Genomic DNA, 16,024 nt, shown 5'->3' with positions numbered 1-16,024 from the left:
TCTGTAGATCTGAATATATTATATATATTGCATGCACATATACTTTATTTTGGAGCATAAAGGGCTGGACGTTTGGGAGACTAGATACTACAATATTAATTAAACTGTCCTACATCACACCCTCAAATGCAGCTTTCCTCTATTAAGCACAAAAATTACACTCTGAAAATACACAGAATTCAATTGTTGAGCAGTGAAATCGTTCACAGACCCAGCAGAGAGCAAGGCTCCTGTCCTAGGAAGCGTCAGTGCTGGTTTAGCAGCATTTGGTCACTTGGGGGCAGTATATAAACAAACAAACAACAACCCCATAGGAATAAACCACAAACCACATAACAGACACTGATGCATGAATGTCATGGATGTGACAGTATTATACAGTACACAGTGATATATATATATATATATATATATATATATATATATATATATATATATATATATATATCACTGTATACTCCCAGTGCCCAGAAACAGTTTGACCTCTCAATTAAATGTTCACATTATGATCATGGCCTAATAAAAGTTATTCACATCTTACATAGCCAACATCCCATCCAACTCATTCTTTTTCATTGTGTTCTTTTTATTGTTATTACTGTATTTATACCATTTAAACTACGACTGTAAATTTAATAAGCGGATTTAAGCAAGGAAATAATCCGGAGAATCTCTCCAATAAATACAGGGAGTGAACAGGCGCTACAATGCTCTCACTCTCTTATTAACTTACCACTCACTTCAATAAATACCCTGTTATTTTTGTAGTTGAGCGTTTTACTGCCGCCTCAAAGAGCAAAATGAACAAATATATCGAGAGGACATAAAATATTCATAGACACCAAGAATATTTAACACCAAATTGTGTTTTCTATCTGTGAGAACATTTCCAAGACGCCTGCTGGAATGGATGCACAAACTATAAAAACGCCAGCAGTGTGAAGACAGCTTAAATATCCCCTTCTGCTTATTACATGGCACACCAATGTAAATAATTCCACATGAAAACTTATCCAGACGTTTTCTGCAGGAAATTATATGGTCTACCAACACTGATGACTAGATAAATGCAACTCTGAGATAGATAGATAGATAGATAGATAGATAAATAGATAGATAGATAGATAGATAGATAGATAGATAATAGATAGAGAGATAGATAGATAGATAGATAATAGATAGATAATCGATAGATAGATAGATAGATAGATAGATAGATAATAAATAGATAATAGATAAATAGACAAATAGATAGATAGATAGATAGATAATAAATAGATAATAGATAAATAGATAAATAGATAAACAGATAGATAGATAGATAGATAATAAATAGATAATAGATAAATAGATAAATAGATAAATAGATAGATAGATAGATAGATAGATAGATAAATAATAAATAGATAATAGATAAATAGACAAATAGATAGATAGATAGATAATAAATAGATAATAGATAAATAGATAAATAGATAGATAGATAGATAGATAGATAGATAGATAGATAGATAGATAGGTAAATCCTAGAATAGTTTTATACCAAGTTATATAAAACCGTTTTTTATTTAAATAACATAGAACATATCAACATTAAATATATTGGCTTGAAAAAGGTTCTGAGAGAGAACCGAAACGTTGCTACATGACATGTGTGAATAAATAGCAATTTTTTTTCACCTTTTACGAAGTGCTGCGGATTTATATATATATATATATATATATATATATATATATATATATATATATATATATATATATTACATTATTATATTTACATATAAACATTTTTATCAAATATTTTAAACATATTTCATTAGTAATTTATTTTACATGCTCAACTGGTAGCTAATATAATTTTATTTATGGCAATAATATAATAAAGGAGAGATGCAGCCCTGCACATATTTTTTTTTTTATTATTATTATTATTACTACCTGCTTTTGAATTTTTTTTATATTATTCATAGTTCTTATTTCAAGTGATTCCATTCTCTCTCGATTTTTTTATAATATTGTTTATAATGCCTTAATCAGAGGGTTGTTTTTTTGTGATTTAAAACTGCTCTTCAAAGGAGTGAATGCAGACATGATGAGGAAAACGTCTCTCTATGTTGTCTGCTTCTGGTAGGGCACATCCATGGAGGGCAGTCTATATTATGGCCCAGTTTTCTCATTAAACTCCACTAGTTGGCTGTGTGGTAAAACAGGTCATTTATTTCAGTGGAGTTTTATTTGTAAAACTGAGAACGATGTATAAATCACCATTACCCTCCTGATCTAAACTGTTTCTGTCTGCTGCAGGTTTATGAGGGATGGGCCTTGGATGAGCTCAAAGGGAAATCGATATATTGAAATAATGTTTGAGGCATTTCAAAACGAGCAGGCCTCACATTACTGCAGCCGGAGGGGCTAGAAAATAGAGCTGCAATTATAATAATAGATGAAGCTGGGGAATATATGATGAAGCATATAGCTATATCCTCCTCCTCCAGCCTATACAGTATGATACACCAGATCCCACACTGCCACAAGCAGCACAATGGCTAGCTCTGTTAGGTACAGCTTTCAGGAGCTCTCTCCTTCCCAGGCCAAACCAGTCATAAAATCTCCTACAGATACAAAGCTGCAAATCACAAGCAGCCATATTAAGTACATCTGTGTTAAAAACTAAACACAAAAATTATTTTAGGAGTGGTATCTTTACATACAGAAAGGACAAAAGGATAAAATATATAAATGTAAATGTCCATGATTGCCTAGCCTAATATAGCTATCCATATTTACTGTCTTTTTTTACCTATTCTATCTATCTATCTATCTATCTTTATCTATCTATTTATCTATCTATAATCTATCTATTATCTATATATATATATATATATATATATATCGTTCTATCTTTCTTTCTTTCTATCTCTATTTATCTATTATTTATCTATTATCTATCTATCTATCTATCATCTATCTACCTATCTGAGGTGTTTTCTTTTGTCAGGTGTGTCTTCAATTTTTGAAAATTAAAAATATACATTGTAATGGATGAATCCATTCTATCTATCTATCTATCTATCTATCTATCTATCTATCTATCTATCTATCTACCTATTTATCTGTCTAATCTATCCGCTGTCTGTCTATCCCTTTGTCTATTTATCTATCTATCTATCTATCTATCTATCTATCTATCTATCTATCTATCTATCTATCCTTCCATCTATTTGATTTATTTATTTTCCCACTTCGGGTAAAAAATTGAAGTTTTTGGGCATACATACATACAAATATATTAGTTAATTACTAAAATACTGTTTCCATATGTGTCCAAGTATATATATATACACACACATACACACACTTTCAGTACCATTAAATATAGCTCAGCCAAACAAAAATCACAGTCAAATGAGACTTCTTCTTTTAAAACCAACCAATTAATGCTTCTTTATACATTTATAAATACCTATATATCTAGAAAATATTTACTTTCTCTCTTTCTTTCTCTCTCTCTCTTCTTTTCTTTCTACCAACACTTCACTAACAAAATAGCAAAATTGTAATTTTAAAACAAACATGTGACTGCCAAGGAACCCAGTCTGAACTTGGCGTCTGATCCAGAACAAATTGGCACCTGAACACTCTGCGCATGCCCACATCCCCCCCATGCACGCCAGATATATCAGAGGGGAAAAAAAAAGTTAGCATTTTTCATTTAACATCATCTTTACATGTGTTTTTTCAAGCTTCCGACCTCAGTCCCTTAGCGGAGCTCTCTCTTTGGTTTGTTGCTGTTACATCACACCCCCTTCTCGCAGGCCCAGAGACCTCTCACTGAACAGTCACATATGAGACAGCAAGCAGAGATCGTCTAAGGCACAACAACAACAGCAGAGCAGTAGTAATATCTATAGGAAAGCAGCAAGTGACATCACAGCACAGACTGTGTACAATGTGCCTTTTACATCCACACATCACATATATACACACTCCCATAATCAACTCCAAATCATGTAACCTGATCATATCAAAGTATTGCCACAGCACATCATATAGCCATCTCTTTACCACCCATTGCTATGGATCATTAGTTAGAAAATGTAGCCAATAAGAGAACACTTACCCATGTTGTCTCTCTGTCTCCCTCTCCCCTTCTCTCTCTCTCTCTCTCTCTCCCTGTGTCTGATCCAGTGATGCTGCCTGTGTGGAGCTTCAAGAAAACATTACAAGGAGGGAAAAAAAATAAAAAAATAAGGTGGGGACAAAAGAGAAAAATCCTGAGCACAGGGAAAATAATCTATCTACATCTAATAATAAAAAGCTATATACAACCCAACGCTTCCTTATTCTGTGCTGCTCCAGAGGAAATGTAGTGGCTTTTGCCCCTAGGGGTGGAAAAGGGGGAGGCGACCAAGAGGTGCAGTAAATTCATTATTTCCAAAATGCCTCCAAGCCAGCAACAGTCCCAGGGCTGAGAAGAAAAAGGAAGATCTGGATGTCTATAGAATCTATAATGTCTATAAAATAAATAGAGATAGGCTGATCCCCTGTCCCTGGCACTGGGAGGACTGTTATAAGGAGAAGCACTGCGTATAAGAAACCACAATAAAAAGTTCACGTTCATGGAGAGTCCACATGACTTCCTGTGGCCAATCCAACTTGTGATTCAGTCGTAAACTTTTATGGCCCAGCTGTAAATTTTCTGCAAACAACCAAGAATGTGCTGCATTTTTGTGGCGTGTGCAAATGTCTTTCCTTGACGCCATATTTATCTATTATTTCATTATAGCTTTTTTTTTTTTTCACTTTACCTTCGTACTTATTAGGGTTCATGCAAATGCATCTTGTGTGTATTTTATACTACAGCCGGATTTTTATAAACAGGGGATAGGAAATGGAAGGCGGATTTTATCTGTTTATTACACAGGAGATCACAAGATCTCTGGAAGGGCCTGAGAAGGAGTACCGGTGCCAAAAACATAGGAATTGTAGGAACCGAATTCCCCTACTGGATCTTTAGGTGGATTAATACATAATTACAAGTGTACACAGAGAAGAAAAGCCAGATATCTCTCTGTATGAGTATAGTATGTTCTCATGAGTATCCATACAGGCAAAATCTATCTATATCTATCTATGTATCTATCGACATATATACATCTCTCTATATCTATCTATCGATCTATATTACTAATATACACCATTATTTATAAACATTAGCTGGAAAGCGTCCAATAAAACTCGATCCTTTCAAATTCAAAAAGTTTACTTTCTAATAGGATTTTTTATGTTTATGTCATTAAATTATAATTTTGTGTTGTGTATGCAGGGCACCCTCACCATCAAAAGATACATACAACTTTAAAATTGACTGCCCCTCACATTAAATAAAGTTTAACCTAAATGTACCAAATGCATCTATCTATCTATTATCTATCTATCCATCCATCCATCTATCCATTATCTATCTATCTATTTACAAAATGTGCTCGACAACACTCATCATATACATATTCTCAGTTACCTAGATTCACAATAAGACATAGACACAACAAACACATTATTTCAAGCTTTAACAGCTTATATATCTAAGCAGAAAATCTAAGGATAATCTAATATAATGGAAGGAATTCACATATTTTCCCTCATTAATATGAATAGATAGAACATTTTTAAAACATGGATTTATGTATACCTTCAACATTTCGTTTGACTTTCTAGAGTGTGTGTGTGTGTGTGTGTGTGTATATATATATATATATATATATATATATATATATATAAAATTTGTTTATTTTTTTAAATACTGAGAAATGGGAATTGTTGATTTCTTGTCCCCCTCTCAGAGACAACAATGGGAGAGAGACAGTATTAGCACCGGATGAAGGCAATACTGTCCTTTCTTGTTTTACAAACCACCAATAAATTTTATAACAGGTAGTTAAAAGTTACAACTAGAGGAAGCGTCCTGAATCAAAACCAGCTTTTATGTCTCCACGGCGCATTCAACTTTAAAGAACAGACTACCAGGAACGAAAATTCGCTTTGCCCCTTCATAAAAGTAGCTTATCCATTCTATAGGAAGCGCTTCTACCAGTGCCATTTGTAGCGGGATCTAAAGGTGGCAATAAATACCAATGAACAGCTTTCTACAAATAAGGTAATTAAAAAAGTAAATAATTAGTGTGTGTCTATATATATATATATATATATATATATATATATATATGTGTGTGTGTGTGTATACTATATATGTACATATGTATATATATATACTATATATATACATACAGTATATATATATATATATATATATATATATATACACACACACACACAAACCAGTCATCCACCAGAGCAATCCAGCAATATAATAGGTAAATAGGTAGGTTTATACATACATAGACAGAAAGACAACAAACATACAGCTGATAGATTGCAAGAGTAGATAGATAGATAGATAGATAGATAGATAATAGATAGATAGATAGATAGTAGATAGATAGATAAGATATGGGTAGATAGATAGATAGATAGATAGATAGATAGATAGATAGATAGATAGATAGATAGATAGATAGATAGATAGATAGATAGATAGATAGTAGATAGATACAGACAGATTGATAACAAAACATGAATGAAAGGATAGGTAGATATTTGTGTTTGTTTTCCATGATCAGAGTTTTGTTACTGTTTTGTACATTCACGCACTTGCGGCAATTTCCAGCCTACAGTACATAGTGTAAATTGTGTTATCAGGGTTTTATGGCCTCAATATAATGCTTATGTTTCCTTGTTTGAAATTGTACATTAAATGAAAATGAGCAATGTGCTCTGGCTAAGCTTTTACATGAATTATTACCCCTTTTTCTTTAATGAGTCTTGAAGGAAATTTGGATTGGTTAATAAAAGAAAAGCCTTGATAGAATTTCTCTGGTCTCCTTCAGGCGTGTTATGTGGGTCCATTGCCAGTCTTCTAAAGGCAGCAATGATCATTTGTAGAGGCCTTTGTGAAAAGGCACATCATCCCCAAATTACATATTTTATTTATATGTATTTTTTTTTTTTAAATAGGTTTCCTACCCATGGACTATTACAGATGACTGAAGGATTAAATCGAATTATAACAAAATCTGATTAGTATCTGTGGTTGTCGACTTCAGCACAAATATCCAGTGGAATCAGCAATAAACTTATGGCCATTATACAGGGTAGTTGGTATGATCCAGCTAGTAGCTGTATACAGGCCATGCACATGACTTTACAGCCCATATTCATGGCAGCATCGACCATAACAACACATACAGAGCAGATCCACTGCAGAATATATGCATATGAGAGAAAAGATAGATAGATAGATAGATAGATAGATAGATAGATAGATAGATAGATAGATAGATAAGTAGATACAAAGAAAAATAGATAGATAGATAGATAGATAGATAGATACAGTAAGATATGGAAAACAAAGAGAAATGTGCACAAAGAAAGAAAGGATGAATGAAGAGATTCAGGGCATCTAGATATTAGGCTATAAAGACTATATTGATATTATAGTATTTCTAATTTTTGGACTGTATAGATTCCTATCATGAACATCCATGTCTATTATTTGCTCTTTAGAAAAGAGATCATTACTTTTATGGGATACAAATTTATGTACTTGCATCTATCTATCTATCTATCTATTTATCTATCTATCTGTCTATCTTTCCTCTCACGTTTGCATCAATTGTATCATTGAGACAAGATACTTTATTAATTAATTTTATTAAGGATTCTCCCTATGGTTAACTTGTTAGGTCTAATACAAATAGAACCCGACCCCAAGAACTGATTCTTGTGATGAGATGAAAACTGACTCTGATGGAAGAAAAAAAAATCTAATAAACAGAAACTGAATATTATTTATGTAAGATATTTAGAATAACAATAAATAATTACAACCAGAAAAACAGTAACGTAAAAAAATTCAGGAAAAGGAGAACCCACCCATATGTATGTATGTACGCATCTATCTATCTATCTATCTATCTTTATCTATACCAGTCTGTTAGTTGCATATATGTATGTATATAGATAGATAGATAGATAGATAGATATTTACTGTGCATAGTCAGAGCTCCACTGGTCCACTGTCCCAGCCAGTGATGATGTATGTAAAGTGCTGTGAAATATATTGGTGCTATAAAAGCAATAACATGAAAATAAACAGATAATAAGAACCTGGATAGATAGATAAACTTTCTGTATACACACACGCTTACCAGATAGTTATTATTAATAAAAAGGGTCGAAATATTTATTACATATTGATTAACAAAAATTAATTGACGATGAATTGACGATAGATTATCGATGTTATTATTATTATTATTATTATTATTATTAATAGACAGACTGAACTCTCTTACATGCATTTTACAATACACCAATAAACTACACAGCTGTATTTTTTTTCTCCAATAATTGCGTTTACTGCCTTTACCATTAACCCCTATAGCTGAAAGAGTGGAAATGTGTGGCACTTACATAGTTCTGGAGGTGTAAACTGAATGTCACCTTCAGTTACACTGAGGAAAGAAGTCTTGTGAAAATCCCCTTCATCTGAGTTGCTTTCCCCTTTTAATGCCCATATGCCCAGGATATCTTCAGGAAATGACCGTCGCCTGACTGTACATTTGTTGTAGCTTTTGGGAGCTGTTTTATGGTTTTATTTTCCTCCTGCTATTGCTTTACCACATGGTTCTGTCCTGTGTGCAGAGCAGGTCTGGAGGATGCTTTTTATTTTTTTTATTTTTACTTTTTTTTATTTTTCTTTAAAAGGATCAAAACACCTCTAGTTAGATATCAACAGATGATTAGATAGATAGACTATAGACATACTTGTAGCGTTTGTGTATGTGTTTATACAAACTGCAAGCAGTTACCCATCCATAGCTACACAGAAGATAGATAGATAGATAGATAGATAGATAGATAGATAGATAGATAGATAGATAGATAGATAATTATTTATTATAGAGACTGGGGGTGTGTGTTTATATGAACTGCAAGCAGTTACCCATCCAAAGTTTCCCCATTTTGAAATTACACAAAATTTTGAATATGAAGAATATTGGGTGTGAATAGTAAACTTCGACCTGCTACAGAATACCAGTAGTGTGTGTTCTTCATTTTTTGCTGATCAATCTTTATCTATCTATCTATCTATTTGTTTTTATCTATCTGTTTGTCTGGGGTTTTTTTCTGTCTGTGTATCTATCTGTCTCTCTTTTTATCTATCTGTCTGCCTATCTGTCTTTTCATCTATCAGTCTGTCTACCTATCTTTTTTATCTATCTGTTTGTCTGGCTGTCTGGCTGTCTATCAGTCTGTCTCTTTTATCTATTTATCTATCTATCTATCTATCTATCTATCTATCTATCTATCTATCTGTTTGTTTTTATCTATCTGTCCCTCTTTCTATCTATCTATCTATCTCTCTCTCTCTCTCGCTCTCTCTCTCTCTGTCAGTCTGCCTATCTGTCTTTTTATCTAGCAGTCTGTCTGTCTACCTGCCTATCTTTTTCATCTATTTATCTGTTTGTCTGTCTATCAGCCTGTCTCTTTTATCTATCTATCTATCTATCTATCTATCTATCTATCTATCTATCTCTCTGTCTGTCTGTTAGTCTGACTATCTGTCTTTTTATCTATCAGTCTGTCTACCTGTCTATCTTTTTCATCTATCTATCTATCTATCTATCTATCTATCTATCTATCTATCTATCAGTCTGTCTTTAATCTATCAATCTATCTATCTATCTATTTGTTTCTATTTATATGTTCGTCAGTTTTTCTGTATTTGTATCTATCTGTCTATCTATCTATCTATCTATCTATCTATCTATCTATCTATCTATCAATCTATCTATCTCTCTGTCTGTCAGTCTGCCTATCTGTCTTTTTTTCAAGCAGTCTGTCTGTCTGTCTGTCTACCTGTCTATCTTTTTCATCTATCTATCTGTTTGTCTGTCTATCAGTCTGTCTTTAATCTATCAATCTATCTATCTATCTATCTATCTATCTATCTATCTATTTGTTTCTATCTATCTGTTCGTCAGTTTTTCTGTATTTGTATCTATCTGTCTCTCTATCTCTCTATCTATCTATCTATCTATCTATCTATCTGTTTTTATCTATCTGTTCGTCTGTTTTTCTGTCTGTGTGTCGATCTGTCTCTCTATCTATCTATCTATCTATCTATCTATCTATCTATCTATCTATCTCTCTGTCTGTCTGTCTGTCTGCCTATCTGTCTTTTTATCTATCAGTCTGTCTACCTGTCTATATTTTATGTATATGTCTGTCTATCAGTCTGTCTCTTTTATCTATCTATCTATCTATCTATCTATCTATCTATCTATCTATCTATCTATCTGTTTTTATCTATCTGTTCGTCTGTTTTTCTGTCTGTGTATCTATCTGTCTCTGTTTCTTTCTTTCTTTATATCTATCTATCTATCTCTCTGTCTATCTTTTTCATCTATCTATCTGTTTGTTTGTCTGTCTATGACTCTGTCTCATCTATCTATCTATCTATCTATCTATCTATCTATCTATCTGTTTTGTTCTATCTGTTTGTCTGTTTTTCTGTCTGTGTATCTATCTATCTATCTATCTATCTATCTAACTATTAGTCTGTCTGTCTACCTGCCTTTATCTTATGTATATGTCTGTCTATTAGTCTGTCTCATTTATCTATCTATCTATCTATCTATCTATCTATCTACCTATCAAGCTAGCTAGATATACTTTACACCGATATCACATTAATAAAACTGAATAAGGTGGTAACTAATTACAGAACTTCAAATAAAAAAAAGTGGACTATAATTTTTAAAATCATGTTTATTCTCATTTTTATTCTTATAATATTATTTAATGTTTCACGTATACAATACAAATGTTATCTTGTCCAGGAACAAGTTCATGGTTTGTCTGCTACATTCATAGGTTGAGAACACGTGTAACTAGGCTTATTACAGAAATAAAACAAAGACTATTTCATTTTTATGTTGTTTTTTTATGATTTTTTTTAATTTTTTTATTTTCATTTTTTTTAATTTTATACTTTAATACCCCAAGCTCTTGCGTTAACAGATAGGGTCAAGACAAATAGGTAACTTTACATTCAGTGCAATTTAGTCCTAAACTACTGTAAAAGCACGATAAAATAAACACAGTCATTAAATGTGCGTCCATGTAGGCAGTTTCAGTTGTTGGGATAAAGCAGCAGGAAACAACATAAAAATTGCATTACAAATACTTCCCGATAGCATCTCCTTCTATAGGTAGTTATCATTATCATTATTATCATAAGTTACATTGCAAGTTTCAGGTTATATTGGCTACTCAGTAGCTTGCATGTTGGGCATCACTGCCAGTCATTGGAAGTCTGACCATCTTCTGTTCCAGATACATAGGTATAAGTACACTCCACGTGTGTTACATAGTTATTGCCTGATCTCTAGGTAGTTAAGGTAGGTTATAAGTGCTCACACAGCCATGTTAAACCCAGGTGGAAGAGAAAATATGAAATTGTTGTGGTCACTCATAACAGCTATATGCTCAGATAGGTTCATTTTTAAGCTATTGTCAGCCATGTGCACACACTCTACTTCAGCTTGGGGTCAATCCCCTCTGCTGACAGGTTTGACAACTGCAGAGGCTGCATAGAACTCTATGGACTGCATTATACCAAACGTGGACAATTACTTAATAACAACAATAAAAAAAAATATATATATCAAATTAACATAGTAGGGTATGTGCTGGCCCTCCCCTCCCCCACCCCATCCTTGAATACAGAACTCTAAATAAACACAGGTTACATCAGGAGGCCCTCAATGTGCCTCTAAACAAGAGAATAGGTAGTTTTTATTTCACATAAAAAGGAATTAATACTATTGTGGCTGCAAGAAATGTCAGTCTGTTGGAAATCATACTAGAAGTAGTAAAACCCTGTATGCTTCCTTCACTTTGTATGCTATAAGTTTATAGCCTATTTCTCAGGACTTGAAGGACATAAATAAGAAGGCAATGTAAATTCCCCCCCATTTTATCCACAAAAACCACAGCAAAATGCAAGGTGAAGTCCTGACCAGAAGACAAGGCTGGAACTTGTGACAGGTAGTTAATGTTGTCCCCTCTGCCCCCTCCCCTGTTTCTATGAGCATTATTTTTTTTGGCTTTATATGTATCATAAAACCAACATTTCAAGGAGGAATTGAATACATTCACACAAACAGACATTGCCATTCACACACAGGGAGTCTCGTTCCCCCACAGGTCAGATCATTCCTTGCTTTCTTCCTTCTCCTCCTCTTCCTTCTCCTCTTCATCATTCCCTTCTTCCTCTGTCTTCTCTTCATCTCTAGATCCAGGGAGTTTATCTTTGTTGTTCTCCTTTTTCCATTTCATCCTTCTGTTCTGAAACCAGATTTTGACCTGCCTCTCCGTCAGTCCCAGGGCGTGGGAGACCTCAATCCTTCGTTTCCTCGTCAAGTAAGGGTTGAAGAGGAACTCTTTTTCTAGCTCTAATGTCTGGTACCGGCTGTAGGTCTGCCTTCCACTGCGTCTTCCGGGGGCTGGGTATAGCAAAAGAAAACACAGCCATTACTGCTTACTACTTCCAGGATCAGCTCCACAGGAGCCAAAGAAATGGAGCAGAGTCCCCAACACTTAGAACATGGGAATTCTTAACATGCAATGGGTGCAAAATGTGTATCCCACCACTGCTACTTTACATGAGACCTAATGTATATCTCACAAGTGATACTTTACATGACACCGTCCAAAAAAATAATAATTCTGGTAATAAAGAGCAAGGAGGTTTGCAGCTGAATACATAATAACAATGCTAGCAACATAGAAATAACAATAATGATAATAATAACAATTGCTGCTATTACTACTACTACTACTACTACTACTCTAAATAATAGTAAAAGCACCATTAGCCTTTTTATGGATTTACCAGAGCCTCCAACTATTAGAAAATCGAGATTTTCAACATGTATCAAATGCATTAGGTGCAAAATTAAAATCCCACCAGTGCTACTTTATCTACCAAAAAGTCTCCTGGTAATAATGAGCTATGAGGATTGTATCTAAATGCATAACAATAATGCTAGTAGCGTAGCAGTAATAGTAGTAGTAGTAGTAGTAGTAGTAGTAATAATAATAATAATAATAATACTGCTGTTACTCCTCCTATTTTTACTTTACATAACAGTATCAGCTCCAATTCCCTTCCTATGGATTTACCCTCCTCAGAGCTTCTAACACTTACAAATATGAAATTTCAACATGTCTTCAATGCATAAGGGGAAAAATTAAAATCCCACCAGTTCTATTTTACATTACACCTGCCCAAAAAGTATAATGAGCTATAAGACTTGCATCTAAAGACATAACAATAATGCTAATGCTAATAATAATACTCTTACTCCTCCTACCACACTAAATATCAGTAACACCAAATCTATGGCAATAGTAATAACAACAGCAATCATTATTAAGTACATAATGATGCATGGTATAATTATAAAGCACATAAAATTATATATAGCATGCAATTAAGCATTTAACCCTTCCTTTGGCTAGTTATAGAGCTACAAAACAATCAGTGACTTTCATGGATCGTGATGTAGACCAACACTATAAATCAAATTCTATAAACCTTACTTTTTACAATCAGGTTTTAATGGCTTACATGAATACACCAACATCATGGAGTCCCCATAAACTCTATATAGTTAAATGGCCTTCCCAATAAAGGAGCCAGTATGATAGATTTCACAGCATTTGGCTGATCTGCCTTCCACACCTAAGTTGAAGCAAGTTATTTGGACACTTTGTAAATACACCGTTTTCACCTCTTTTAACTTGCAAAGCCATTAAGATAAACTGTATGGGTTTATGAAGGAGCTCTGCACTAAGCAAATAACCTCGTGGGAGCTGTATACTGTTTTCCTCAAGGCAGAGCCATAAAAATAACTTCGTTCATTGTGACTTCTAAAGACTTGCACTTAAAACACCTTGATCTTTTTTTTTTTTTTTGGTCTCTGTCTAAACTGCTGACTGGTGGAATGACCAGAAAAGCATAATAAAAAAAAAACAACAAAAAAAAAAGGAGGTGAGATAATAGCAGAAAATTCTAAATTCTGTCCTATTGTTTTAGGGTTGTGGGCAAAGGACAAAGCATGCAGACAGACAACAACACCACAAGACACAATGCACAAAACACAAATGGTAGAGAAGGAAGAATAAAAAAAAATTAGATCCTAACCGTGAGGTCTCATCCAGGGGAACATAAGACTAGGAGACGAATTTTGACTTAAATGGCCTTGTCCTTCGCTAGAGCTAGTGTTAGAGGACGATTTACAGTCGGGGTACTGCACCACGCTCGTCTCTTGCTGGGCACCATACAGGGACTGCCTTGGTAGGGCATCGTAGCCATAGAACTTGGAGGCGTCTCCGTGGCACGTCAGGGCGCAGGGATTTTGCTGGTAGCCAGTGTTGGAGATGCTGGAGGTGCCGTGGTGGAAGAAGTCCTGGACGTGGTGAGAAGGGTGCTGGAAGCCTGGAGCTGTGGTGCCTGGTCCATACACCAAGGCATGGCTCCTACTGACACTTTGTGGGAACCGACAGTCGTAGTAAGTTGGCTCCAGGGACTCACCTCCTTTGTACTTGGAGAATAGTGGGTTCACAAAATAGGAACTCATGGCTCTTGCATTAAAGACAGATGCAGCACCCCCCCTCCTAATAATAATAATAATGATAATAAAAAAAGGGAAATCAAAAACAGCAAACAATACAAGTCTTTTTTTTAATTCTGGGAGAGATCAATGGAGAAGTGTCCCCTGGGCTTGTCTTAAAGTCCTGTTTTTGTTTGTGATGAGGAGGGGGGGTTCTTAGGAGGCTTCTCACAGACGTCTCATGGTGCTGGAGTGTCTCTGGGCTGCTTGGATCTTCTAGTAGTGCAGTCGGTAGGTAGAGCTCTCTCTGTCAGTTCCTCTATACTGTTCCTTCCCTTAACACCACAGGCAAATTCCTTAAAATCCCGCTGGTGAAGCTTTCACACGCGATTTGTATCCATCAATCCTCTCCTGCAAGACAGGCTGGAAAGAAATGACAAGGATTTGGGGGGATCGGATGGACGTGGAACACACCAGCCTTCAGAAAAAAAAAATATCAAATGAATGAGGGAGGGTTATGAAAGGTGCGCATTAATATCTTTAGGTGCTCCTTTCCTTTCCTTTCTTTTTTTTTTTTCAAGCCAGCCTCTTCACTGATGTGGGAAAATACATGCGCCGTGGGGTCAACCTAGGTTACCTCAACAGGTAAAATATTTAGGGTGCCTGTGTCAGGAGCTCAGGAGCTCACAGGGAGAAAGAGCTTTATTCCTTATTGCAACATTGCATATTTCCCCTTCAGTAATAAGGATGCAGCCAAGTAGCCCAGTATGACGTCACTGGCCTCCCTGCTCCCCCTCTGACGTCTGCACTGCTCCTCTCTCACCGGCTGGCGTCCTATTGGAATTAAGCAAACAGTTTTTAATGTCTCAGGAAAGCTTAAATAAAAGTGTTAAAGGGCAGAGAGGTTGTGCAGGACAATGGCATGGCTGGCAGCACTGATCCAGACCGCCTGCTGCTGCTGCCGGCTCTGGTGACAGGATCTGAGTGACTTAAGTCAGGGAGGAATCATCCTGAGGAGTGAGGATATCAATGACTACAACGTGGAGGCTTCATCCAGGAAGGGCTCCAAACTGGAAGAAGAGACAAAGGAAATGCACGACGATGGCGATTTTATTGTGGTCTTGTAGCATCAGGGAATCAAATAATGAGGAAAGAAAATCAGGGGAAATGCAATTAGAAAAACCGAGCTGTAATCCCAAATCCCCCTCCTCTCCCCATCTGCTGGTGCAGGGCTTTGTGAGCGCATAGGTTTAGGATAGGAGTTGGGTTTAGACGCCATT

The 16,024-nt window shown here is 35.0% G+C and overlaps 2 protein-coding genes across 7 annotated transcripts in view; both read right to left on the bottom strand.

Annotated features, from left to right (window-relative positions):
* Window positions 1–16,024, bottom strand: part of HOXC4 (homeobox C4) — a 132,811-nt gene that overhangs the window by 96,377 nt on the left and 20,410 nt on the right. For 2 of the 6 annotated variants that reach the window (XR_005777727.1, XM_040425836.1), the window contains exon 1: window positions 4,121–4,580. The exons of the other annotated variants lie outside the window; for them this stretch is intronic. The gene's annotated coding sequence lies outside the window, so the exon portion shown is untranslated. Of the gene's footprint in view, window positions 1–4,120; window positions 4,581–16,024 lie in introns of those variants that run through there. 6 annotated transcript variants of the gene reach the window in all.
* Window positions 10,894–15,441, bottom strand: HOXC8 (homeobox C8). The gene is made up of 2 exons (XM_040425832.1): window positions 14,336–15,441; window positions 10,894–12,632 (listed from the first exon to the last, which is right to left on the bottom strand). Exons 1-2 carry the CDS (start codon window positions 14,769–14,771, stop codon window positions 12,340–12,342), a joined length of 729 nt encoding a protein of 242 aa, XP_040281766.1. The 5' UTR covers window positions 14,772–15,441; the 3' UTR covers window positions 10,894–12,339.

The sequence above is a fragment of the Bufo bufo genome, chromosome 3 (assembly GCF_905171765.1).
Source record: "Bufo bufo chromosome 3, aBufBuf1.1, whole genome shotgun sequence".
NCBI lineage: Eukaryota > Metazoa > Chordata > Amphibia > Anura > Bufonidae > Bufo > Bufo bufo.
The sequence above is the reverse complement of the archived record's forward strand: the minus strand, read 5'-3'. Positions and strand labels throughout refer to the sequence as shown.

Excerpts from the sequence above, each read along its gene's own strand:
- HOXC8 (XM_040425832.1), bottom strand. The coding sequence starts at position 14,771 with ATGAGTTCCTATTTTGTGAACCCACTATTCTCCAAGTACAAAGGAGGT. Across the intron at positions 12,633-14,335 it reads CCCCTGGATGAGACCTCACG|CCCCCGGAAGACGCAGTGGA; the intron begins GTTAGGATCTAA and ends TGCTATACCCAG.